Here is a 25991-nt window from a genome sequence, read left to right on the forward strand (position 1 = left end):
AATGCTGGCAAATGGGATTAGATATGCAGGTCAGGTGTTCTTCATGCATGGGTGCAGGCTCGATGGGCTGAAAGGCCTCTTCTGCGCTGTATTATTCTGTGATTCTGTGAGCTGAAGGCCCACATATCTAAAGACACAGCCTCCAATGGTGGGGTGAAGGTAGTGGGGCAAAAGGCCAGAGGTGCGGAAAAGCAAGGGTTCCTGAGGACTGGAGGAGGGTTACAGAAATAAGAAAAATGAGGCCATAGAAGGGGCTGAGCATGTGGATGAGAATTTTAAAATAGAGGTATTTGGAGATCCTGAGACAATGCAGGTCATCGAGGACAGAAGTGATGGATGAATGTGAGTTATGGGATAGGCAGCAAGGTTTTGGATGAGTTTAAATTCATGAAGGGTAGAAACTGGGTGGTTGGCCAGGACATTGTGGGAATAATCATGTCTGGCAGTACTAAAAGCATGGATCTGTTTTAGCAACAGATGGGGTAAGCCAGGGGGGCAATGATATGGTAGTGCCAGTCAGGGGATGTGGGCTCAAAAGACAAGAACAAAGAACAAAGAAAGGTACAGCACAGGAACAGGCCCTTCAGCCCTCCAAGCCTGTGTCGACCATGCTGCCCGTCTAAATTAAAATCTACACTTCCTGTGTCCGTATCCCTCTATTCCCATCCTATTTATGTATTTGTCAAGATGCCTTTTAAATGTCACTATCATAAAGTCACAAGCTTCAAATAGGATGGTGAGATCAATAAGTTTAGTTCTGCCTGAGGCAGTGGCCATGGAAAGGAGCAGAATCAATGTTGAGGAGTTTGTCATGAGTCTTCAGGCGGCTTCCCAATTATCAAGTGAATTCAGTCAATCAAGAACAGACAAAAGGTTGACACAATCCATTAAAATGAATGCTATGACATTTTCCCCGCAAAAAAAGTTATGTATACTTAAATATCAGACTAAAATTGTACAGTTCTGCTTTTCATGTGAACATAGGATCAAATTACCAATTTAATAAAGGAAACCTTTCATTGTCCAAAATAATAATTTGCATTTATTACTTCTACTTTACCTCCCCTTTCAGTGACTTCACCCTCTGAGATGTCGAGCTGTGATCCATTTATACTGGGAAAAGCAATTAAAGGTATTGCTGAGATCTGCAATCTCTCAGAATCAGAAGAGAAGTTCTGACTGCTGGTTGTATTCAGAGTTTCAGTAACATCTAAAAATAGCAATGACACAAACTTACTCATTTTGAGATACAAGAGTGTAAATCACTGAGCTTTTATTTATAAATTAAGAGTTTTCTTGTTAAGTAGCCAATAGGTTTACAGTAACTGCAGTAAGTGAAGCATTTCCAAAACCTTATCTATTTATCAGAACAAATTGAGAAGTGGATAAAATACGGACTGAAACACAGAAATGTTATTTGGATGGTTCTTATGCAAGGTCACGACTTGAAATGGTCAATGGTTTTCTTTGTCCCCAGACGCTGTCAGTCCTGACATGTATTTCCAGGATTAGAACTTTACATTCCTCAGGCAGGCTTGCACCCGACCTGGAAACACGTGAAATCATGTGAATGGATGTCAGGCACATGTGCGACATCATCATGCGATATTTCAGTTGGTAGGCGTACACGAGAGTCAGAAGCGTGCCTGCCGACAATCAAGCAGGCAATTTAGCCCATTAAGGAGGCCAAATGACCTCAATTTTACATGGCCAGTCTGCTTTTATGGGTGGCGGGCAGGTCAACTGGCCAGGCAGACTACACGTTTTTGCTGAAACCTCGATCCAGGATGGGATGAAACATCAGGGCTGAAATGATATTAAAAGGTGCCTGGAGACTGAGGGTTGTGTTTGAATGTGCTGCCCAGACACACTTTGCTACGTTTTTCCATTGCAATTTATTATTATTATTTTTTTTTAAATTTAAAACAGGTCTGAAGCTCCCTAAAACAGCTCCACATCCTATCTGTCCCTCTGAGGGAGCACATTAGAAGTGCCAGCTCACAGCTTTCCTTTTCTCCACACCCACCCTTCCCAGCAGTACTGAGCCTTTGCCAGAGTATGTTTCACATTATCTCGTGTGGTGTACCCAGAGGCTGGGTGCTGGAAGAGTGGTACTCTTCTCAGATTAAGAACATAAGAACATAAGAACTAGGAGCAGGAGTAGGCCATCTGGCCCCTCGAACCTGCTCCGCCATTCAATGAGATCATGGCTGATCTTTTGTGGACTCAGCTCCACTTTCCGGCAAAAGCACCATAACCCTTAATCCCTTTATTCTTCAAAAAACTATCTGTCTTTATCTTAAAAACATTTAAAGAAGGAGCCTCTCCTGCTTCACTGGGCAAGGAATTCCATAGATTCACAACCCTTTGGGTGAAGATGTTCCTCCTAAACTCAGTCCTAAATCTACTTCCCCTTATTTTGGGGCTATGCCCCCTCGTTCTGCTTTCACCCGCCAGTGGAAACAACCTACCCGCATCTATCCTATCTATTCCCTTCATAATTTTATATGTTTCTATAAGATCCCCCCTCATCCTTCTAAATTCCAACGAGTACAGTCCCAGTATACTCAACCTCTCCTCGTAATCCAACCCCTTCAGCTCTGGGATTAACCTAGTGAATCTCCTCTGCACACCCTCCAGTGCCAGTACGTCCTTTCTCAAGTAAGGAGACCAAAACTGAACACAATACTCCAGGTGTGGCCTCACTAACACCTTATACAATTGCAACATAACCTCCCTAGTCTTAAACTTCATCCCTCTAGCAATGAAGGACAAAATTCCATTTGCCTTCTTAATCAACTGTTGCACCTGTAAACCACCTTTTTGCGACTCATGCACTAGCATACCCAGGTCTCTCTGCAAATCAGCATGTTTTAATATTTTATCATTTAAATAATAATCCCTTTTGCTGTTATTCCTACCAATATGGATAACCTCACATTTGTCAACATTGTATTCCACCTGCCAGACCCGAGCCCATTCACTTGGCCTATCCAAATCCCTCTGCAGACTTCCAGTATCCTCTGCACTTTTTGCTTTACCACTCATCTTAGTGTCGTCTGCAAACTTGGACACATTGCACTTGGCCCCCAACTCCAAATCATCGATGTAAATTGTGAACAATTGTGGGCCCAACACTGATCCCTGAGGGACACCACTAGCTACTGTTTGCCAACCAGAGAAACACCCATTAATCCCCATTCTTTGCTTTCTATTAATTAACCAATCCTCTATCCATGCTACTACTTTCCCCTTAATGCCATGCATCTTTATCTTATGCAGCAACCTTTTGTGTGGCACCTTGTCAAAGGCTTTCTGGAAATCCAGATATACCACATCCATTGGCTCCCTGTTATCTACCGCACTGGTAATGTCCTCAAAAAATTCCACTAAATTAGTTAGGCACGACCTGCCCTTTATGAACCCATGCTGCGTCTGCCCAATGGGACAATTTCCATCCAGATGCCTCGCTATTTCTTCCTTGATGATAGATTCCAGCATCTTCCCTACTATCGAAGTTAAGCTCACTGGCCTATGATTACCCGCTTTCTGCCCACCTCCTTTTTAAAAAAGTGGTGTCACGTTTGCTAATTTCCAATCCGCCGGGACCACCCCAGAGTCGAGTGAATTTTGGTAAATTATCACTGGTGCATTTGCAATTTTCCTAGCCATCTCTTTTAGCATTCTGGGATGCATTCCATCAGGGCCAGGAGACTTGTCTACCTTTAGCCCCATTAGCTTGCCCATCACTACCTCCTTGGTGATAACAATTCCTCTCAAGGTCCTCACCTGTCATAGCCTCATTTCTATCAGTCACTGGGATGTTATGTGTCTTCCACTGTGAAGATCGACCCAAAAAACCTGTTCAGTTCCTCAGCCATTTCCTCATCACCCATTATTAAATCTCCCTTCTCATCCTCGAAAGGACCAATATTTACCTTAGCCACTCTTTTTTGTTTTATATATTAGTCGAAACCTTTACTATCAGTTTTTATATTCTGAGCAACTTTACTCTCATAATCTATCTTACTCTTCTTTATCGCTTTTTTAGTATCTTTCTGTTGTCCCCTAAAGCTTTCCCAGTCCTCGAGTCTCCCACTAATCTTTGCCACTTTGTATGTTTTTTCCTTCAATTTGATACTCTCCCTTATTTCCTTAGATATCCACGGTCGATTTTCCCTCTTTCTACCGTCCTTCCTTTTTGTTGGTATAAACCTTTGCTGAGCACTGTGAAAAATCACTTGGAAGGTTCTCCACGATTCCTCAACTGTTTCACCATGAAGTCTTTGCTCCCAGTCTACCTTAGCTAGTTCTTCCCTCATCCCATTGTAATCTCCTTTGTTTAAGCACAAAACACTAGTGTTTGATTTTACCTTCTCACCCTCCATCTGTATTTTAAATTCCACCATATTGTGATCGCTCCTTCCGAGAGGATCCCTAACTATGAGATCATGAATCAATCCTGTCTCATTACACAGGACCAGATCTAGGACCGCTTGTTCCCTCGTAGGTTCCATTACATACTGTTCTAGGAAACTATCGCGGATACATTCTATAAACTCCTCCTCAAGGTTGCCTTGACCGACCTGGTTAAACCAATCGACATGTAGATTAAAATCTCCCATGATAACTGCTGTACCATTTCTACATACATCCGTTATTTCTTTGTTTATTGCCTGCCCCACCATAATGTTACTATTTGGTGGCCAATAGACTACTCCTATCAGTGACTTTTTCGCCTTACTATTCCTGATTTCCACCCAAATGGATTCAACCTTATCCTCCAGAGCACCGATGTCATCCCTTACTGTTGCCCGGATGTCATCCTTAAATAACAGAGCTACACCACCTCCCTTACCATCCACTCTGTCCTTCCGAATAATTTGATACCCTTGGATATTTAACTCCCAGTTATGACCATCCTTTAACCATGTTTCAGTAATGGCCACTAAATCATAGTCATTCTTGATGATTTGCGCCATCAACTCATTTACCTTATTCCGAATATTACGAGCATTCAGGTAAAGTACACCTCTCCAGTTTATTGACAGAGTTTTGCCCTACCAAGGTGGCGTCAACCCGGAAGTCACAGGGAAGACAGGTGGAAAACCCACATCAGGAATCAGTGCAAAGAGGATCAGCCTTAGACCCTTGCTAGATGGTAAAAGCAGAGCACGGAGTCCTGCTGGGGTGGTAGCTAATTTGGCAAATGCAAGGATGATGACTTGGAGAGTGAAGAATATGGTGTGTGCTTGTTGCTGATTTTGGACTCTATGAACCCCCTGATTTAGATTGAATTTTGGCTTGGATGAGAACCTGTACTGGTAATGACTTGTTGTTATATACTGGGCTGGATTCTCCACCCCCACAGTCAGTTTCAGGGTCCCCTACCCGGCGGAGAATCAGACGTGCAGAAAAAGCGGGATCAGCACCAGGCACTGATCCAATCGCAATGTTCCGAACCCCCTCCTGGTAGCGGGATCAGGGTTTGCCCATGTGCCAGCAGGAAAATGCAAATGACTTAGCGGGCCAGGTACGAGAACCTCTGGGCCAGCATGATTCTCTGAACCTCTAGAACGAGAATCACGTGGGCAGGATTCACTACAGGTATCACCGATCATGAACCTGATGTGGTGGACCTCGCGGTGGGCCAAGGGGGTAACTCCCCCAAAGTCCATCCAAGGGCCATCCTCCCCCCACAATGCACTACCTATGTATCCTGCCCAGCAGGAGCACAGATTAGTAGCAATTCCCCTCTGGCAGAGGAAAATAGGGCTGGATTCTCCGTTTCAGGGGCCAAGTCCTGGCAGCAGCAGAGCATTGGTGGTCTTTTATGACCAAAAAATCGGCATCAAACCATCACCGATTCTGGAACCGGTGAGGGGCTAGCACTGGCGCTGGGTGAAATGCCCGCCTCCCGCAGAAATCGGCCGGAGAATGGCCGGGTCCCGGACCGCGCATGCGCACCACCGACGACCTGCAGCGGTCGTGCCGTACAACATGGCGTCGGCCGTGCGCAGACCCAACCCGGCATCCGCGACCCCACAGCCCACCCCCTGGCCAATCCCCACCAGTCCCCCCCGCCCCCCCTCGCAGAAGCTCCCCGGGCCAGCGGCACAATCTCGGCCAATTGTGGTGGCGCCGGATACAGTCCACAGCTGCCACGCCGGATTCCCGCACGGCTGAGACCACATGTGTCCTGCGCCGTCAGGAACTCGGCCAGTCGGCGGCAAAGCATCGCGAGTATTAGACGTTTTAGTTGCTGTGATATGAAGAGTCTAAAGTTCGGTTCCTTTTTCACAAACACACATTTATTTCATTCCAACAGCCTTTGCACAAAACTCTAACTATACATCACCTGGCAGAGGCCACCTGAAGCCACTTTACACATCAGTATCAATTAATGGATACTTAACATAAATGAGACAACTAATTGCAATGTCTCTTAACCCACTACTTAACAGTCTCCCCTTCCTTGGAGAAAAAAATTATAATTAGGTGAAAACAAAATTTCAAGAAACTCAAAAACACACACATGATTTCCCCCCCCCTTTTTTTATTTGTTTGGACGAGAAAGAAAAACAAAAACAGTCACAGAAACAAGCGCCCTTCATTAATAATATCGAAAAGTTTCTGTGAACTCGCCCCTCTTTTCGTAAAACAGTCTGACAGTTGAAAGCTGTTTTTGTTATTTCCCCTCTGTCCAACATCTGCTTCAAACTTGCGATGTCTATCCGGAACCTCTTTTCATTGACACTTTTTGTAGAGTGCACATTTCCCACAGGGATTTATTGTCAATGTGACAGTCAATAGGTATATTACCCAAATCCCCTAATCCCAAAATTTCTGTCAATATCATACTCCTATAAAAGGCCATATCCACCACCTCTACAAGGCTTAACGTCTCAGCAGCCAAAGTGCTTTTTACCACTCTCCTTATTTTCTTTGTTTCCCACACAAGCGGGCAACATTTACCATTGTTCCCCAAAAGGAAAATTATAAAACCTCCTGCGCTTGAAACCCCATCACATAAATTTGCATAGGACGCATCACTATAAAGTATGAGTTTCAAGTGCCTAAGGCCACCTAAAACAGAGAACCTCAAAACACACTCCTGTATTTTTAGTTTGACCAACTCTTTATTCTCTCTTATTATGTCTTCCATTTTGGGATCATTCATTTTTGTACTCCCTCTAAGACATCAAAAATCACGTCCGGTCTAGTCTATCGACTTAACCAGTTCAGTTGCCCAATTAAAATTCGCAGTTGCGCTTTTTCTATCTTTGAAACTATTGCGTCTTTTTGTGAAACGCGGCCACGACTAATTGCCATTGGGCTGATGCTTTCCAAATAAGATTGCTGATGTAAAGTTGCCCCTAACTTAATATGTCCGATTTCCAGTCCAATATATTTAAATGCACCGGAAGTCTGACTTCCAACCCGGAATTCTTTCCTCAAACCAGAGATTACAATAGCTTCAAAATCACTAGTTCTACCCCACATAAAATCATCAACATGCATCATACAAATGCCAGAAAGATTTCCTTTATAGTGCCAGTAAAAATTGCAGGTTCTGCTTTCAACTGGCAACAGCCTAACTTTAACAAAACTGACCTTACCGAAAAATACCAGACTCTAGATGCATCATTTAATCCATATACACATTTGTTCAACTTCCAGAGTACCCCTTCTGTGTTAGCTGCTTCTTTAGCAGGATGGAGAAAAATGACTCTCTGGAGCGGATGCCCCTGCAAAAAGGCAGCTTTTATATCTATAGATTTGCATTCCCATGCCTTTGTGGCTAAGAGAGCAAAGACGATCTTTAAAATAACCTTTCCTGCTGTAGGTGAATCTACCCTTAAATCCTGATCTTCTAAGTTTTCTTCAAATCCCCTTGCCACAAGCCTGGCCTTTGCCTTATTATATCCATCCGGAAGAACCTTTTCCGTGCAAATCCATCTGTGGGATAGAGCTCTTTGTCCCCTATCCGGTACTTCCGTGTATACCCCAAATTTACTCCAACGATGCAATTCTTGCTGTTTAGCTTCTTTGATAACTTTTTCATCTAATTTATTTGAAGCCACCAAAATTTCACGTGCTTGTGGGCTTCTACTCCTATTAGTATTCGTAGTCTTACTCATGTTCCGAGATCTTGATAAACTTGATAACGTCCCCTCTCCCGCCTGGTATCTCGTTCTGTACTGCTACTGCTTGATCTTTCCCTTCTGCTGTGGGATGTCCTTTCAATAGTTCTCGACCTTTTCCTGCGGACCTGTTCACTATCCGATGTACAATCTGAACTGGCACTGCTTTTCTGTGCCATCCATTTTTGAACTTCGTTTTCCCAATCCATTGTCTTGACTCCTTCCCCTGAATGCTGTACATTCAACCAATGTTTATACTTTCCAGTGGCCTTCCCTGCTCTACTAATAACAGTTGCATCCTTCCATTGTCTAGACCCTTCAGGCAAGTATGTCACTTTTGTACCAACTTTTGGCAGTTGCCCTTCCGGAAAAATGGCCTGTTCTAATTTGTCAGAAGTGTTGTGTCCCTCCACAGAAACCCTGTCTATATCAGTTAATTGGTCCTCATAGTTCTGTAACACATGCGTACCAGATGACTCTGGTTCCTCGTCATGTCTGTCTGCTCTGTCTAAATTTGAAAATTTGTAAACTATACCTATTATCCTTGATGAACGTACCCTAACAGTTTGATTACCACGTTGCAAAATAATTGTTTTGCCATCTATGCCTATGATCTTCCCTGGGACTTTCCATTCATTAGAATTGTCTCTCTTGTAGTATACCATGCCTCCTTGCTGAAAAACGGCATCTGATGGCCGTACGTTATGTCTTAAAGCTCTGCGAATTCTTTCAGAGACTTCTGCGTCCAAAAAAGCTTTTCTACTGCTATGTAATGCATTTAAATGTTCAGCAAAACCAGAGCTAATTGTAGGCCCTCCCAAGTTGGAGGCTGATCATCCAAAATGGACGGAATTTTAGGATTTCTACCAAACACTAATTGATAAGGACTATAGCCCCCAACCATCTGCAATGAATTCTTTGCATGTACTGCCCATGCTAAAGCTGAATTTAGCTGCAATTTGGTCGATCTGCCAAAATTTTCCGTAGCATGTCATCGATGACAGCATGATTTCTTTCACAGACACCATTACTAAATGGGCTTTCTGCAGCCGTATTCATAACTCTGATATTCATGTTTTCACACATTTCCCTAAACTCATCATGAGCAAATTCTCCACCATTGTCCATGAGGAATTTTGCCGGTGGACCCATTCCTGTCCCTATCCATTTTTCCACGATTTGATCCAGAATTACTCTCTTTACTTTACTTCATACAATCGTTGATTGACAAAATCTGGTTGCTAAATCTACAAAATGCTAAATAAATATATTATTTGCTTATCTCAGATCTTAAGGTCCATGGCCACAATGTCGTTAAAATCCCTGGCCAAAGGTAGGGTTACTATCGGTCGTGCTGGTGTCCTTCTGTACTTCCTACAAACTTCACAGCGGTTACTAACCTGTACTATCAGTTTAGTATAGTTGTCATCCCTTACCCCTGCATCCTTTAATACATTTTTCAGCCTCCGAGGAGACGGATGTGCAAATTGCCTATGCAGTTTTAATACTACAAGCTTTTTTATCAGCTAAAGTCCCATTTTCAACTGCCATTAACACATCCTTAACCACTGTACTTGAAATATTATTTGTCAGTAATGGAATACAATAGTGTCCCGACTGTGTAAATTGTAAGTCCACTGTCTTTCCAAAAACTGTTGCCTTATCCTGTTCCATATCCAGTTTCATGTGTGCTTTCTTCATTTTCATGTGTGCTTTCTTCATCGACGGTCTGCTCAGAAGCAAAGGTATCTTACTTGATACAACATCCGTGCTAATGAAATGATTCACTCCGGCAATATTGCAAGGGATCACTACTCTTTTCAGCGACTTCAGAGTATTATAATCCCCAAACCTGAAACTTGTGGAACTTTCAAATTCTTTAACCTTGTTACGGTTTTCAGCATTCAAAGAGTCCAGGTAACATTTTAACCAGTCAATTCCACACACAGTAGATGTGCAGCCATTGTCCAATACAGCACAGGTGAAGGATTCTGCAACCAACACCCTCATTACCGGCGTAAAACTGCTTGTCAATAGGACAATGCCTTCTTTCTGGTCATTATCTTTTTCCTCTTCTGACTCTTCTGTGTCATGTGTCGCTTCAAACACTCTATTATAACGTGTTGGACAGCTGAAAGCATAATGGTATTGAGAGTCACATTGAAAACATCAATTTATCATGCCCCTTGCATTTCTGGGGTTCATCTTCCTATTGTAGGTTCTAACTGTTTCTGTCTTCATAATTTCCTTGTCTCGGTCTCCTTCTATAGTCTTGAGCCCTTTTCGTAGCCATATGATTTCGCCATCCTGTTAGTACTGTATCTTCCATATTCTGCCTTATTGCAGGCTGACCTATTTGGGTCATCAGAGCCATCGGAATCGAATGTTTCCACAGAAACCTTTGTAAAGCTTTTGTCATCTGTTCGAATAAGGTATCCTTATCAATAAACTGAACTCTTGTCAAAACCAGGAGTCTATCCATGTTGCTCACTCTAGCACAGTCAAGTAATTTAAAGGCCAACATAGACTGTGGAGAATCCAGGTTGTGTTTCTGCAGCCTTTTATATAGACTGCCAAATTCCATTATATAGTCTTCCATGGAGATATCCTCCATTTTCTGGAACTTATCAAAATCCGACGATGCTTCATACGCACTTAACAAATCATCTTTCTTATAAATCTTATCCATATAATGTAATAAAGTCTCCAAACCTTCTTCTGAGTCTAACTCTTCCAATTCCAGCTCAGAAAGCACGTTGTTTTGGATTTTACTGCCATATGGTAGAGAAAGAGCCAATGCCATACCTTGTTTTCTCTTTCCCAAAGCAGTTACCTTAGTCCACATAACTACTGCACTTCTTCATTGGTCGTACGATTCCCTTTCAGAAAATAAGGGAGGATAGTCATATCCAGCCATCTTTATCCTCGGTTCAGCCATATATCCCTTTTTTTTTCTCACTCACTCCTTGGTTTGATCTGGAAAAGTTGTATCTTTCAACCCTTCACATTTACACAGCAACCATCCTCTGCTACCAATTGTTAGACGTTTTAGTTGCTGTGATATGAAGAGTCTAAAGTTCTGTTCCTTTTTCACAAACACACATTTATTTCCTTCCAACAGCCTTTGCACAAATCTCTCACTATACATCACCTGGCAGAGGCCACCTGAAGCCCCTTTACATATGTGTCAATTAATGGATACTTAACATAAATGAGACAACTAATTGCAATGTCTCTTAACCCAATACTGAACAGCGAGTGGGCCAGCTGGTGATGCGTCAATGACATTGCAACAGTGCACGGCACGATGACGCCATTTCGGAGAAGGCGGAACATGGTTGACCGGCGTCAAATCGGCGCCTGCTCCGGTTTCAGCGTTGGAGCCCACTCTCTGTCCGATCGGCGAACATGATTGCGGCGTCTGGCGACGGAGAATCCCACCCCGGTCTCCCACACAGAGAATCCCGGCCATTTTGTTGAGTTTTCCCGGGAAACTGATTACCTATCCAGGTTTAAATTGGGAAATACTATGTCTAAAGTTAGGCTCAAAGAAGAGCTGTGTTTATTTTCTTTCTTTTCTGTTTTGCTGAGTACCTGAAAACCATTCAATAAACATTCAGTTTTTTGCTGGATAAAAGCAAATTACTACGGATGCTGGAGTCTGAAACCAATAGAGAAAAAGCTAGAAAATCTCAGCAGGTTTGGCAGCATCTGTAGGGAGAGAAAAGAGCTAACGTTTCGAGTCCAGATGACCCTTTGTCAAAGCTAAAAGACATAAATATCTCCCACTGTCTATGTCTTTTAGCTTTGGCAAAGGGTCATCTGGACTCAAAACGTTAGCTCTTTTCTCTCCCTACAGATGCTGCCAGACCTGCTGAGATTTTCCAGCATTTTCTCTTTTGGATTCAGTCTTTTGCATTTGGACAACTGTGTATCAGCTATCGAACTGAGTGAACTCCAACCCACCTATTACCATCTCCAGGCCCTTGCAACGTCACATTGGCCATTAATTGGCTAGCCAGTGTGAAATTGATTCCTGAGGCCACTCATAGATGGAAACACATTTTGTGCCAATGCGTGCAAAATTCATGCCCAGCTTTTTTAATGTATACTTCAGATTTCCAGTATCGGGTGTTGTATTATTTGGGTGCTTTCAGTTTGAAAATTCAACTGGCCATTTTGAAGTTACTTGAAAAAATTGTTTCCCAGTAAAATCTCTCTGTAATATTATTTTTTATAAATGTGTTTTATTAGGTTTTTGAACAAAGTATATTTACCGTTATGCACACAAAATAGAATACATATATATATATATATATATATATACACACATCGAAGAGAAGGGAACACGCACAAAAAACAAAACAAACAACAAAAAGAAAAGTTAGAATAAAATAACTGGTAGGGTATTATGTGCTAGCTCAACAACAGCAGCTCTGTACAATTGGCAATATTGTTTTTAGCACATAAATAGGCACCTGTTTGTGGGGGGGGGGGGGAACTGGGGGGGGGTACATATACATTTGGGCGCCGGGGGAACAATTACAGAGGGCAATACGCAAATGGATCTGGTGTTGGTGTTGTCGCTTGCTTCTCCCAGACGGTTTTCGCTGCCGTCGTCGTCTCGCGATCACCTCCGCTTCAGCCGTTCATCCTGTCTTTCGCCTGGATTTTCCTTGTTCTCTGCTCCTGTAGATGCCAAGTTTGTTATCGTTTCCCGTGCCCTCCTTCCGGCTGTCATTCCCTTGCCTCTCCCCCCCCCCACCTCACTGGTTCCCCTCTATTGTTCCCTGTCTCCTCTCTCTTCTTGCCCCTCCCCCCCTTTCTGCCCCCTTCCCCCCCCTCCCCTTCTCCTGTGGTTCGCCTTTCCCCTGATTCTTGGCTACTTGGCTATTCTTCTGCTTGTTTGTTGGCCACAAACAGGTCCCGGAACAATTGGGTGAATGGCTCCCACGTTCTGTGGAAGCCGTCGTCTGACCCTCGGGTAGTGAATTTGATTTTCTCCATTTGGAGAGATTCTGAGAGGTCGGACAGCCAGTCTGCAGATTTGGTGGTGCTGCTGACCGGCAGCCGAACAGGATTCTACGGTGGGCGATCAGGGAGGCAAAGGCACGGGCGTCCGCCCTCCTACCCAGGAATAGATCTGGCTGGTCTGATAACCCGAAGACCACCACTTTCGGATATGTCTCCACACTCATCCCCACCACTTTGGGCATTGCCTCGAAGAAGGCTGTCCAGTACCCCACAAGTCTGAGGCAAGACCAGAATATGTGGGCGTGGTTGGCCGGGCCTCCTTGGCACCGTTCACATCTATCCTCCACCTCCGGGAAGAATCTACTCATACGGGTTCTTGTTAAGTGGGCTCTATGTACCACTTTTAGTTGCGTCAGGCTGAGCCTTGCGCACGTGGAGGTGGAGTTGACCCTATGCAGTTCTTCGCTCCAGAGTCCCCACCCTATTTCAATCCCCAGGTCTTCCTCCCATTTCTTTCTTGTTGCGTCCAGTACGGTGTCGGCCCTTTCTACCAGTTGGTCATACATGCCGCTACAGTTCCCTTTATTTAGGATGCTTGTGTCCAGTGACTCTTCCAGTAATGTCTGTCGTGGCGGTTGTGGATACATCCTTGTCTCCTTTCGTAGGAAGTTTTTGAGTTGCAGGTACCTTAGCTCGTTCTCCCTGGCTAGCTGGAATTTCTCTGTCAGTTTGTCCATTGTTGCGATCCTGCCGTCCGTGTATAGGTCCCTGACTGTCAGTGTCTCTCTGTAATATTATTAATATTCTCAACAATCCAAGTGGAAGTCAGCTTCTAGCACTTTTTTGTTTACTTACAAAATATTCAGCATGAGAGCAAGTCAACAACAGTCCCCCAGCCAGTTTGCATTGCATAGCTGATCTTCTGGCTTGCATCTCCAATGTATTGGGTGCAGAAAATAAGCACTGTGGAGCTGGCAACAGGACTGCACATTCCAATAAGTTGAGCCCATGGCTAATATTAGGGAAACATGCTCTATCACATCTCTCAAGTTGTTAGTTGGCCATTGACTGGAATTACTTGGAATCACAAGGTAAGAACAATGTGAAGATAGACAGAAGATCAATCACGTTAGCACTACCTAAACTTCTCAGCAAGAGGAACAATTATAGGTACTGTTGGAGAGGATGGATGCAGGGAAGTGGAAAATCCAGTGCACTCCAATGGGAACAACTGTGAAATTTAGACATTTGCTTATGTCAATTTCCAGTTTATGCACCAGATGTGTAGTCTATGTTTAATGGGTAATCAGGGTTTTACTATACAGAGGCAAGACTGATTTCCTCCATTTAATCAGATTATGAAAATCTGGAATAATCAGTACATAGGGTCAACTTGCTGCAACTTGACATTGTATAGGTATTCCACCTTACAAAACAATACACAACACCCCTTAAACATAGTGCTGCAAAGACTCATAGGATTTACAGTGCAGAAGGAGGCCAGTCGGCCCATCGAGTCTACACTGGCCCCTGAAAGAGCACCCTACCTAAGGCCACAACTCCACCCTATCCCCGTAACCCAGCAACCCCACCTAACCTTTAGTGTGACTAATGCACTTAACCTGCACATCTTTGGACTGTGGGAGAAAACCAGAGAACTGGGAGGAAACCCACGCAGACACAGGGAGAACGCTCAGAGTCTGCACAGTGACCCAAGCCGGGAATCGAACCCGGGTCCCTGGCGCTGTGAAGCAACAATGCTAACTACTGTGCTACCATGCCACCTTTACTTGCCTGTGAACACTATTTTTCTTATTAAAACTTGTATTTGCCTCCAAGTAAAACAGCAGTAGGTCTGGACTGAGAGGAAGAAAGGATGCGAGTCATGATGGTGTATTGCTACAAATTGCTGATCATTGAGGATACATCAAAGCAACTAGCCCTGAATGATCTCCAAGATGAACATGCTACTATGTTTAAAGATCTTTGGAGGAGGCAAATTCAACAAATTCAATAATGCATTCTGCTGTAACTATAAAAAGGAAACCCACATCATGCACAGTTTTACTTGTATATACATTTTTAAAAATAAGTTTAGAGTACCCAATTATTTTATTTTCCCAATTAAGCGGCAATTTAGCATGGCCAATCCACCTAACCTGCCCATCTTTGGGTTGTGGGGGTGAAACGCACGCAGACATGGGGAGAATGTGCAAACTCCACACGGACAGTGAGCCAGGGCCAGGAATAGAACCCGGGTCCTCAGCGCCGCAGTCCCAGTGCTAACCACTACGCCACATGCCACCCTACTTGTATGTACATAAACACTTAAGCACACACACAAGATTGTGAGTTTTACAAGATTTACCTGAGGCATTTGCTGACTTTGTAGTTCGTGGAAGCCTAGCACGAGGCCTTCCACTGAAGATCTGCTCTTCAGGAATTGGAAATGGGTATGGATCTTGTGAAGTAGTGGTTCTTACTATTCTGTTTGTTGCACTATCTGTGGAGGTATTGACTGGAATAACAGGAGGAGTTGAAAATGTAGCAGTGCTAATGACACTGTCATTCTGACCAACTGGGCCAATCCAAGCATCAAGAGTGCCGTTGCTGATACGACTGGCTGTAGACCGGACTCTTTGAGTGTCGGTACTAGTAGTAGCAGGACTCAATGTTATCTGTCTGCTGGATGTCACATCAGATGCAGGTGGAGCAGTCACAATAGACCCATATAAACTTGACTGTAAATTGTCTGCCACCAGTTTACAGAACGGAACTGCAAAACAAAAGTAAAATTAATATGAGAGCAAACTATTGCAGATGCTGGAAATCTTAAACAAATACAAAATGCTGGGAATACTCTGCAGGTCTGGCAGCATCTGTGGACAGAAACAGATTTAATCTTGCAGAATATGGCCTTGTATGTCCAGCATTTTGTTTTTATTGCACGTAATATTAAAGCAGTATGAGTGAACGGCAAAATGGACTAAACTTTAAATACAGAATTAGCTGAATTTCTTTGAAAAGTAGTGACCAGTTTTTCTTCACCTCTATTTTGAAAATCACATATTACACATATTATTAGCAATAATGAAGTAAATCACAGATTTTGTCACTAAACAGGTCTTTTAAAATGAAACCAACAGATCATAGAATCAGAGAATTTGCAGTGCAAATCGAGTTTGCACCGGCCCTTGGAAAGAGCACCCCACTTAAGTCCACGCCTCCACCCTATCCCCATAACCCAGTAACCGCACGTAACCTTTTTGGACACGAAGGGCAATTTAGCATGGACAATCCACCTGAACTGCACATCTTGGACTGTGGGGGGAAACCGCAGCACCCGGAGGTAACCCACGCAGACACGGGGAGAACGTGTAGATTCCGCACAGACAGTGACCCAAGCCGGGAATTGAACCTGGGACCCTGTAGCTGTGAAGCAACTGTGCTAACCACTGTGCTACCGTGCTGCCCGATGTAAACAAGAGTCTGAAAATGCAATGAAAAATATATGCATCTTCTGCTTTCGGGGTTGGTTTGTAAGTATTCATCTTTACTTAATGATTAACACAGTCCTACTGTTTAAAATTTACATCATTACAGCATTTTCAGCTATTTCCACTAGTCTTTTAACCAGGTGCCTAATGTAGTTCGCTTTCGGTATATCTCGGGGTACTACTGGATTATAAGCACCTGAAACTTGACAAAAGTTAACCTCCTACTGCTTAGATAGCCAGAAACAAACTACTCATTGGTGTGCGACAATTAGCATTTCTGAAATACCGTAAGTGTTGATTCCCAAATTTCTTTCTCTGTCAGTCTGGCCTCAATAAAAGTTGAGATGGATTCGCACGTAAAAAGAAGTTATTTATTTAGCTTGCAAGCTTGATTCATTTCATAGAAATATAAGAGACATCCAGTTGCCTATATCCCAGAAAGCGAATGAACAAAGAAACAAAGGGATCTCTGCAAATCAATTCAAATGGTATCAAGTTTCACATACTCGACGCCCATAGGTCAGCCTATATCCCTCCTGACCTGTTTGATCTATTCTGATTGGCTCACTTCCAATTCCTTTCTCTGACCCCTATCAATGCAGCATCACTCTCATAGACACACCTCTTCCTGCTTTTTCCATGCAGTCTCAAATCCCTTTCTCCCTAACTGCCAGAATCAAAGTGGCTTATTTCTACATTACATTAACTAGTATCTCTAAAGTAACTATTTTATATCACATTCGTCATAAGTAAGAGAAAAGGTGCAGGCATCAAGGTTTTGGGGGGATTAGGAGAAATTACAAATATTCAATTTGTCGGTTCCGCCCCAAAAGACTTTTCTGACTTGTCTGCAATTTGTCAGTCAATAATGAATTGGTAAAGAGGTTCAAATAAATTGTGTGATGGTATAACTGGGTGTCATCTTCATATGGGAAAGTTGAGCGTGTCTCTATGGATGGTGTCAGTGAGAGTTAGGCTCTGGAAGTGTGAAAGGCAGGAGTGAAAGCTGTTAAGCAGATCAACAGGGGCACTGATTACATTCTTTCCAGTATAATCCAATACACCGAATAGGATGAACAATGATGAAAAACTTGCATCAGTCCTCTTTTGGCAAAGGCAGGTTCAGCAAATTTCATCCACCCTTCCATACATTTTTGAGTTGGAAGGGTTTCATGAAATTCTGAGACTAGAGCAACTAAATGAATAAAATGAGGAAAAAGCAAGACAAGAGGCGGGATTCTCCGGTCGCAGACGCCAAAATCACGTTCGACAATCGGCCGGAGAATACCCGTTGCCGACGAAATCGGGGGCGGCGCCACTTTCGCGATACTCTGCCCCCTCTAAAGCGGCATACTCCAGAAGTATGCCGCACGCCATATCGACGCCCTCAGGACGCTCCGCCACCCACCGGTCAAGATTCCAATGGCGTCGGTAACATGTTCCATTATCCGTCGGGCACTCGGCGTGATGGCTGCGGACTCAGTCCAGCGCCGCCAGTCGGGGGAGGGCCCTGTTGGGGGGGTGGTCCGGAGCCTGCGAGCCAGCCAAAGGGGCCGCACGGCGCAGCTGCTACAATCCGCCGCCATGCGCAGACACGGATCCGGCAATTCTCTGGGCCATCTCAGCAACTAGAGCCGGGTGCTCTTCGCTGCTGGACTGCAAGCTCCCAGAAAACGGAGGATCAGTAGCCATTTGCGCCAAACTTTCGGTCGTAAAACGCCACCGTTCGCACCAGCGTCAGGACATGTCATCAAAATCGGAGAATCCAGCCCAAGGTTTTTTCCTTTAGCAATCTGTCTGAGTGCCGTTTTAACTGCAGTGAATTACTTGCTTGATTTAGGATATTCTCTCAGACTCTCTATCTGTTTGCAGTGTGGATAATGCTGGTTTGTTCCTTAACTAAGGGATGGTGGGGCTTGATGTTTGGAGTGAAAACCCAGGAAGCTTGAATTTGCAGGCCACAGTTGATGATTGCCCAACCACTTGATTCATTAGTGGGATCTAAAGGTCTATGCCCTTCATTTGATGATGGAATTCTTCCCAATCCATTTTAAGTAACCTTGCAATGCAATACCCAGTGGGAAGATACCTGTCACTACACAAACAGCCGGAAGCTTATAAGTAGTTCATGTTGGTAAGCTGCTTTGTTTTAGCTGTTTGAACTCGAGCCGTACAGGAATCCCAAGCCCTGTGTCCTGTCAACACTAGGATATATCCCAGAGGGAGAAGAGATGTTTGTGTGTGGGAAGCAAATAAAAACTCTATTCAGTAACTTGGCTTGGAAACTTTTAACATGTTGATGCGATCTGTATTTGTAAAAATTACATTTAAATATGGGAGCATTAGTCATTTGTGGAAGCCATGACTGTTGAGTTATTCTTGTCCTTGTCTGACAGTCATACTTAATCTCAGCAGGAATCAAAGGACAGCAAATAGGAGTAGAAGCTGCAGCTAATTTTAATTCTCTTTTAGCAGGGCTGCTAATGCCACCTGCTACCTTAACTAAAATCTGTTCATTCAATATCAATTGGAAACGAACTTGGGACCTCTATGGTCTGCACAACTAAATATATGATGATGTCAACGTGACTGAACTTAAATGTATGTAAATATAGTTTGAAAGCTTTATTATAGCTGGGTTTTTTTTAAATTTAGAGTAGCCAATTGTTTTTTTAGAATTCGGGGAAATTTAGCATAGCCAATCCACCTACCCTGTACGTCTTTCCATTTGTGGAGGTGAGGCCCATGCAGACAAGGGGAGAATGTGCAAACTCTACACAGACAGTGACCCAGGTGTCATAATATACACCAGTATATCATGGTGCAGACACACACACACACTGATGGACATGCAGTGGGACCAATCAGCATACACAACACCGCAGCCAATCACCAGTGAGAGCACACACACTATAAAGGCAGGGAACAGGAGAGTTCCCGCTCATTCTAGTAGCAGCCAGCTCGGAGCACAGAGCTCACAGCCTGCAACACAGACAATCACCATGTGCTGAGTGCATCACCTGGTTAGGACTAGGCAAGGGTCAACAGTTAAAGCTGGTATTGCATTTATCCACAGTTCAAGTATGTTAATATAGTTAACCTTATAATAAAATAGAGTTGCACCACTTCCAGTGTTGGTGACCTGTTTGTGATCCAGAACATCCAACACATCATGGTACAAGGAGTGAACTGGTTCAGTCCAGATAGCCATACCTCAGCGTACAGTGACAACCAGCAACGATACCCAGGCAAGATGTTCAAGATCCGGGTTCCGCAGCAGCTCCAGTGCCACAGCGATCTCCGCGGAAACTGGCAGCCGAACTAGAAGACCTGGCCGATCCTGAAAAAACAGAGCTCCTCCTCACCATCGCCGGTGCCAGAATAGAAGAAATCTTTTAAATATTCAAGTTCTCCAAGGGGCAAAACAGGAGCGACTTCCAGGCAGTCCTGGACAAATTTGGCAAATACTGCGAGGAAAACACACTCCAAGCTAAGACAAGCGCCAGTACTCACCTCGAAGCCGAAATCCCGGAGCAGAGAATGATTTTGGTCGGCGGCCATCTTTCTAAAGGAACTGCACATGTGCAGTTGCACGACGCCGTGCATGCGCAATCACGAAAACGGCCATCAGTGAAGGAACCGCGATCTACGCATGTGCAAACGCCTCCTACGTGCTACGTCACACACGTCATGACGTCAGAGGCCCGGACCACGCCCATTTAATGGGGAAACGTCCCAAATCAAAGAAAAAATCTTTTAAAGCTGTAAAACAACCTTCCTTCACCTGGAATAACAGCACAATGCCTCAAATTGAACCAGGAAATGAAATAAACCTTAGAACTCTGCAACAAGCAGTTACCTACCCCCAAACCAAGTCCAATTCCGACTTCCCGCAGACCAGTGACACTGAGGACCCGGGGGACCCTTTGCGAGTCGTTGTTATAACAAAGAACAGGCTGTCCCCGAATCAAAACCACCAGCCGCTGTCGGTGCACAGCATTGATCCAGACGACGAGTGGTGTGCCAGCCTGACGGTCAACCGATCCCAGATACGATTCCGCCTGGACACTGGTCCTTCCGCGAATCTCCTAGCGTGGTCAGCTTTTCAGACCCTTGGGGTTAAACCAGCCATTCTTCCGTCGACCTGCCAACTAGTGGACTACAATGGCAACGTCATTCCTGCTACCGGTTCATGCCAACTCGAAGTGACGCACAACTCGTGAAAAGCCATCCTTCCCTTCGAGATCATGGGCTCCTCGAAGGACTCTGTGCTAGGCGCACAGGCGTGCAAACTCCTAAACCTCGTTCAACAAATACACTCTCTCTCTCCAGAGGACACGTCTGCCTCAGGGCGCAACTCAATGCCATCATCAACCAGCACCGCAACGTTTTCGAAGGCATAGGCACGCTTCCAGACACTTACAAAATCCTGCTCAAACAAGACGCCACGCCTGTGGTCATGCACCTCGCAGAGTCCCAGCACCCCTCAAGGACCGCCTCAAGCAGCAGCTGCAGGACCTCCAGGACCAAGGAGTGTTCTCCAGAGTGACGGAACCAACCGACTGGGTCAGTTCCATGGTGTGCGTAAAGAAGCCCTCCGGCGAGCTCTGGATCTGCATTGACCCAAAGGATCTGAATCGCAACATAATGAGGGAGCATTACCCTATCCCCAAGCGCGAGGAGATCACGTGCGAGATGGCTCGGGCCAACATCTTCACCAAACTTGACGCCTCGAAAGGATTCTGGCAAATTCAACTAGACAGGTCCAGCAGAAAGCGGTGTACCTTTAATACCCCGTTTGGCAGATACTGCTACAACAGGATGCCGTTTGGGATTATATCTGCATCAGAACTATTCCACCGGATCATGATGGAGGGCATTGAGGGTGTGCGCGTCTATGTTGACGACATCATCATTTGGTCCACCACCCCGCAGAAGCATATCAGTCGCCTCCAGCGCGTTTTCAAACGAATACGGGACCAAGGCCTTCGCCTCAACAGAGCCAAATGTTCCTTCGGCCAGACGGAACTCAAGTTCCTAGGGGACCACATCTCCTGGTTGGGTGTGCGGCCGGATGCAGACAAGGTGGCAGCCATCATGGCCATGCAGAAGCCAGCGGATAAGAAGGCGGTCCTCCGATTTTTGGGCATGGTCAACTTCCTGGGGAAGTTCATCTCCAACCTCGCCTCCCATACCACAGCTCTCCAGAACCTGGTCAGGAAGATGACCGACTTCCAATGGCTTCCCATCCACAAGTGCGAATGGGAGGAGCTTAAGACCAAGCTTGCCATGGCCCCGGGGTATTGGCATTTTTTGATCCCACGAAGGAAACAAAAATTTCAACGGATGCCAGCCAATCCGGCATTGGGGCGGTGCTCCTGCAACACGATGAGGCCTCATCATGGGCCTCCGTTGCATATGCGTCACATGCCATGACCCCCACGGAACAGCGCTATGCGCAGATCAAAAAGGAGTGCCTGGGCCTGTTGACTAAGGTCAACAAATTTCATGATTACGTGTACGGCCTCCCCCAATTCACTGTCGAGACTGACCATCGCCCGCTGGTCAACATTATACAAAAAGACCTGAATGATATAACCCCTTGCCTCCAGCGAATTCTGCTTAAACTCCGGCGGTATGATTTCCAGCTCCAATACACACCGGGCAAGGACCTGATCATAGCCGACACTCTGTCCAGGGCAGTCAACACCCCGTCTGACCCAGAGGGGTTCGTCTGCCAGGTTGACGCCCATGTGGCCATCACGGCCTCCAATCTGCCGGCCACGGATGAACGCCTTATCCACATTCGCTGCGAGACTGCGGCTGACCCCCTACTATAGCGTGTCATGCGCCACATGACGGACGGGTGGCTCAAGGGCCAATGCCCACAGTTCTGCAATGTCAGAGACGATCTGGCAGTAGTCGATCGTGTCCTCCTGAAGCTGGACCGCATCGTGATCCCGCACAGCATGCGCCAGCTCGTTTTGGAACAGCTACACGAGGGCCATCTTGGCATGGAGAAGAGCCGACGGAGGGCCCGAGAGGCTGTGTACTGGCCCGGCATCAATGAGGACATCGCCAACACAGTGCTCAACTGCCCCACCTGTCAGCGGTTCCAGCGGCCCAACCACGTGAGACCCTACAGGCCCATGAGTTGGTCACGTCCCCTTGGTCTAAGGTAGGCGTTGACCTGTTCCATGCGCTCGGCAGGGACTATGTTCTGATTGTAGACTATTTTTCGAACTACCTGGAGATTGCACGCCTGCATGACATCACATCATCGGCGGTCATCCGTGCCTGCAAGGAGAACTTTGCTTGTCATGGCATCCCATTCATTGTGATGTCGGACAATGGCCCCTGCTTCGCGAGCCAGGAATGGTCCAACTTTGCCAGCAGGTCCAACTTTGTGCATGTGACATCTAGTCCCCTGCACTCCCAATCCAATGGCAAAGCGGAAAAGGGCGTCCACATCGTCAAATGGCTCCTCTGCAAGGCTGCCGATGCAGGATCCGACTTCTACCTCGCCTTGCTGGCCTATCGTTCGGCCCCACTCTCCACAGGCCTGTAGCCAGCCCAGCTGCTCATGGGTCGCACCCTCAGGACCACGGTGCCTTCCATTCACGTCCCAGACCTCAACCACGTTCCGGTCCTTCAGCGGATGCAACAGTCTCGTGCACAACACAAGGCGGCGCATGACGCTCGGGCATCTGATCTCCCTGCTCTGGCGCCGGATGACAACATCCGCATCCATCTTCCGGAGGGTGGCTGGTCTGCAACTGCTGTGGTTCTTCGGCAGGTGTCTCCCCGCTCGTTCCTGGTTCGTCTGCCAGATGGTTCCATTCGCCGCCTTTGTCTCGTTCCACGCTCGCAACGTGATCCTCCACCAGTGTCACGCCCTCCTGTTGTCCCCAACCTGGACTATGTGCAGATTCCGAATACTCTGCATCCTCCTCACTCTGCCGTGGCCCAGCCCGTTCCTCAGCCGGTGGCTCCTGACCCACCCTTGAGTCAACCAGAATTCGTCGCCCACCTCAGAGACTTGACTTATGAGTTTTACAATGTTGGACTCTTTGATCTATTCTGTTATCCTGTTTCATCGTTCCAGCAGTTTGTATATAATGTTCATTTCGTTGTTGGTGTGACATCCTATTTCTCGGCACCAGGCACCTTCCCGTGCAAATAGATTAGCCTCATATACAGTCACGTAAATAACACGCACACACATAGTCAGGTACATTCACATGATATTTATTGTCACGCAGTCACATATTCTTTATATTAAAGGTGGGGGGGATGTCATAATATACACCAGTATATCATGGTGCAGACACACACACTGATGGACATGCAGTGGGACCAATCAGCATACACACCACCGCAGCCAATCACCAGTGAGAGCACACGCACTATAAAGACAGGGGACAGGAGAGTTCCCGTTCATTCCAGTAGCAGCCAGCTCGGAGCACAGAGCTCACAGCCTGCAACACAGACATTCACCATGTGCTGAGTGCATCACCTGGTTAGGACTAAGCAAGGGTCAACAGTTAAAGCTGGTATTGCATTTACCCACAGTTGATGTATGTTAATATAGTTAACTTTATAATAAAATAGAGTTGCACCACTTCCAGTGTTGGTGACCTGTTTGTGATCCAGAACACCCAACACATCACCAGGGTCGGGATCGAACCAGGGCCCTCAGCACCATGAGGCAGTAGTGCTAACCACTGAGCCACCGTGCTGCCCTTATTGCAATTGTTTAAAGTTAATATTACAGAAATGTTTCTGTAAGTAGCTGTGCATTAGCATCTAATGCATGTGAAAATGTAAAACAAAAAAAATAAATCAGCCAGAGAACAATCAATTCCTGAATACTCTCCATTGGCTCCTGGAGCAGGTTAACCCTGGTTACTAACACACACACATCTGCAGATAAAAACAAAAAAATGCACTTAATCAGAAGGTGAGTTTTCTTTTAAATCACATTGCAATTCATAGCCTTTTTTGGATAGTTAAGTGCCACCTTCCTGCATAAAAGTAATAGGTGAAGGGCACAAGGTTACTTAAGCATTGATCTTTCAGTTACAGAAATATTAGGCACCAGTACTGATACAAACATCCATTTTAGGATTTTTAGTTTTAACGAAATGTCCACAACACCTCGGAACTCACCTTCAATAGGTTCTGTTTCAGTTGAATTTACCAGATGTAATTTCCAAGAATATGAGAAGTTAGATGTTTCTGAGCACTCCTCACATACAGCTTTCACAGAAAACACATCATTCCAGTTGATGGAATTATTGAGACATTCAACACACAACAGTTTTACCAGTCTGCAAAAGAACAGCAATGAAGATCACAAAGAATTAATCAGCAGTAAGCCATTCTGTGAATATGTTCCTTTCCTCGCCCTCTGTTTAAAGAGTGCAAACAGACTCCAGTGAAATTGTGCAAAATAGTTATACAAGTGAAGCAGTAAAATTATATTCATTTTACATCCTGCTTATTGTATTACCAACAATTGAAAAACACAGATAATGTGGTTGCGTGGCTTCATGACATGAGAGGGTTTTCTCTGAACTGGTGGAGGTGAGAAAAAATAGAGATAGCGATTCTAAAAGTTAACTAATGAGTGATAACATGAGGGCTCCTTGAAAAACAGAATGGTTCACTGTGCCGAATTACATCTTTCAGTAGAGTATCTAGCTTTATGCCTCAAATTCTTCTCACTGGTGATTCTCACTGCTGACTCCTATGTAGCTGGAGAGTTTGTGACTGGGATAGTGTGATGGAGCCGGTGAATACTGGGTTAACATTCATCTCAGCAATGCTGATATCCTTGCGAAGCCTGGCTCCATTGTGCAAAATTCACAAACGGGGATCAGCCTGGCAATGCTAAGGTACGCAGGTGGCACTGCCAGCAGGCATGTACACTGCAAATAATATTAATAATAATAATCGCTTATTGTCACAAGTAGGCTTCAATGAAGTTACTGTGAAAAGCCCCTAGCTTGTGAAAAGCAAAGGTGGCAAGCTGGCATTTGTGCGCACGCAATCGGGCTGGGGTCCCTCCTATGCTGCGTCACTTTTAATTGGCGTCCTGACCTCTCCCTACAATGGGGAGTTCCAACAAGCGGAGTTCTTCACTGTACAAAACGGGACTATTTAGACCTTGGCTGCGCGTTCCCCATTCAAGCCCTTTATTCAATGCGAGTTGCGTTCAATAGCCATGTGTTTCTCAGCACTGCGGGCGCCGGGAAACACACGGCTAAACGCGCTCGCTAGGGGACTTTGTTCCCTTTTGGAAGAAATCGCAAAATATGTGTCATTTGGGATGGGTTTTACTGGGAGTTTCCCGCAGCTCTTTCAGCCGGTCCCC

At 45.2% G+C, this 25991-nt stretch overlaps 1 protein-coding gene across 1 annotated transcript in view; it reads right to left on the reverse strand.

Annotated features, from left to right (window-relative positions):
• Positions 1–25991, reverse strand: part of LOC140425041 (polycystin-1-like protein 1) — a 543547-nt gene that overhangs the window by 302481 nt on the left and 215075 nt on the right. Inside the window, exons 23-25 of the mRNA XM_072508831.1 lie at positions 24785–24945; positions 15487–15894; positions 1061–1210 (exon numbers count right to left, since the gene is read on the reverse strand). Of these exons, the coding sequence (XP_072364932.1) occupies positions 1061–1210; positions 15487–15894; positions 24785–24945 (719 nt within the window). The remainder of the gene's footprint in view (positions 1–1060; positions 1211–15486; positions 15895–24784; positions 24946–25991) is intronic.

Source organism: Scyliorhinus torazame, chromosome 6 (genome assembly GCF_047496885.1).
Source record: "Scyliorhinus torazame isolate Kashiwa2021f chromosome 6, sScyTor2.1, whole genome shotgun sequence".
Lineage (NCBI taxonomy): Eukaryota > Metazoa > Chordata > Chondrichthyes > Carcharhiniformes > Scyliorhinidae > Scyliorhinus > Scyliorhinus torazame.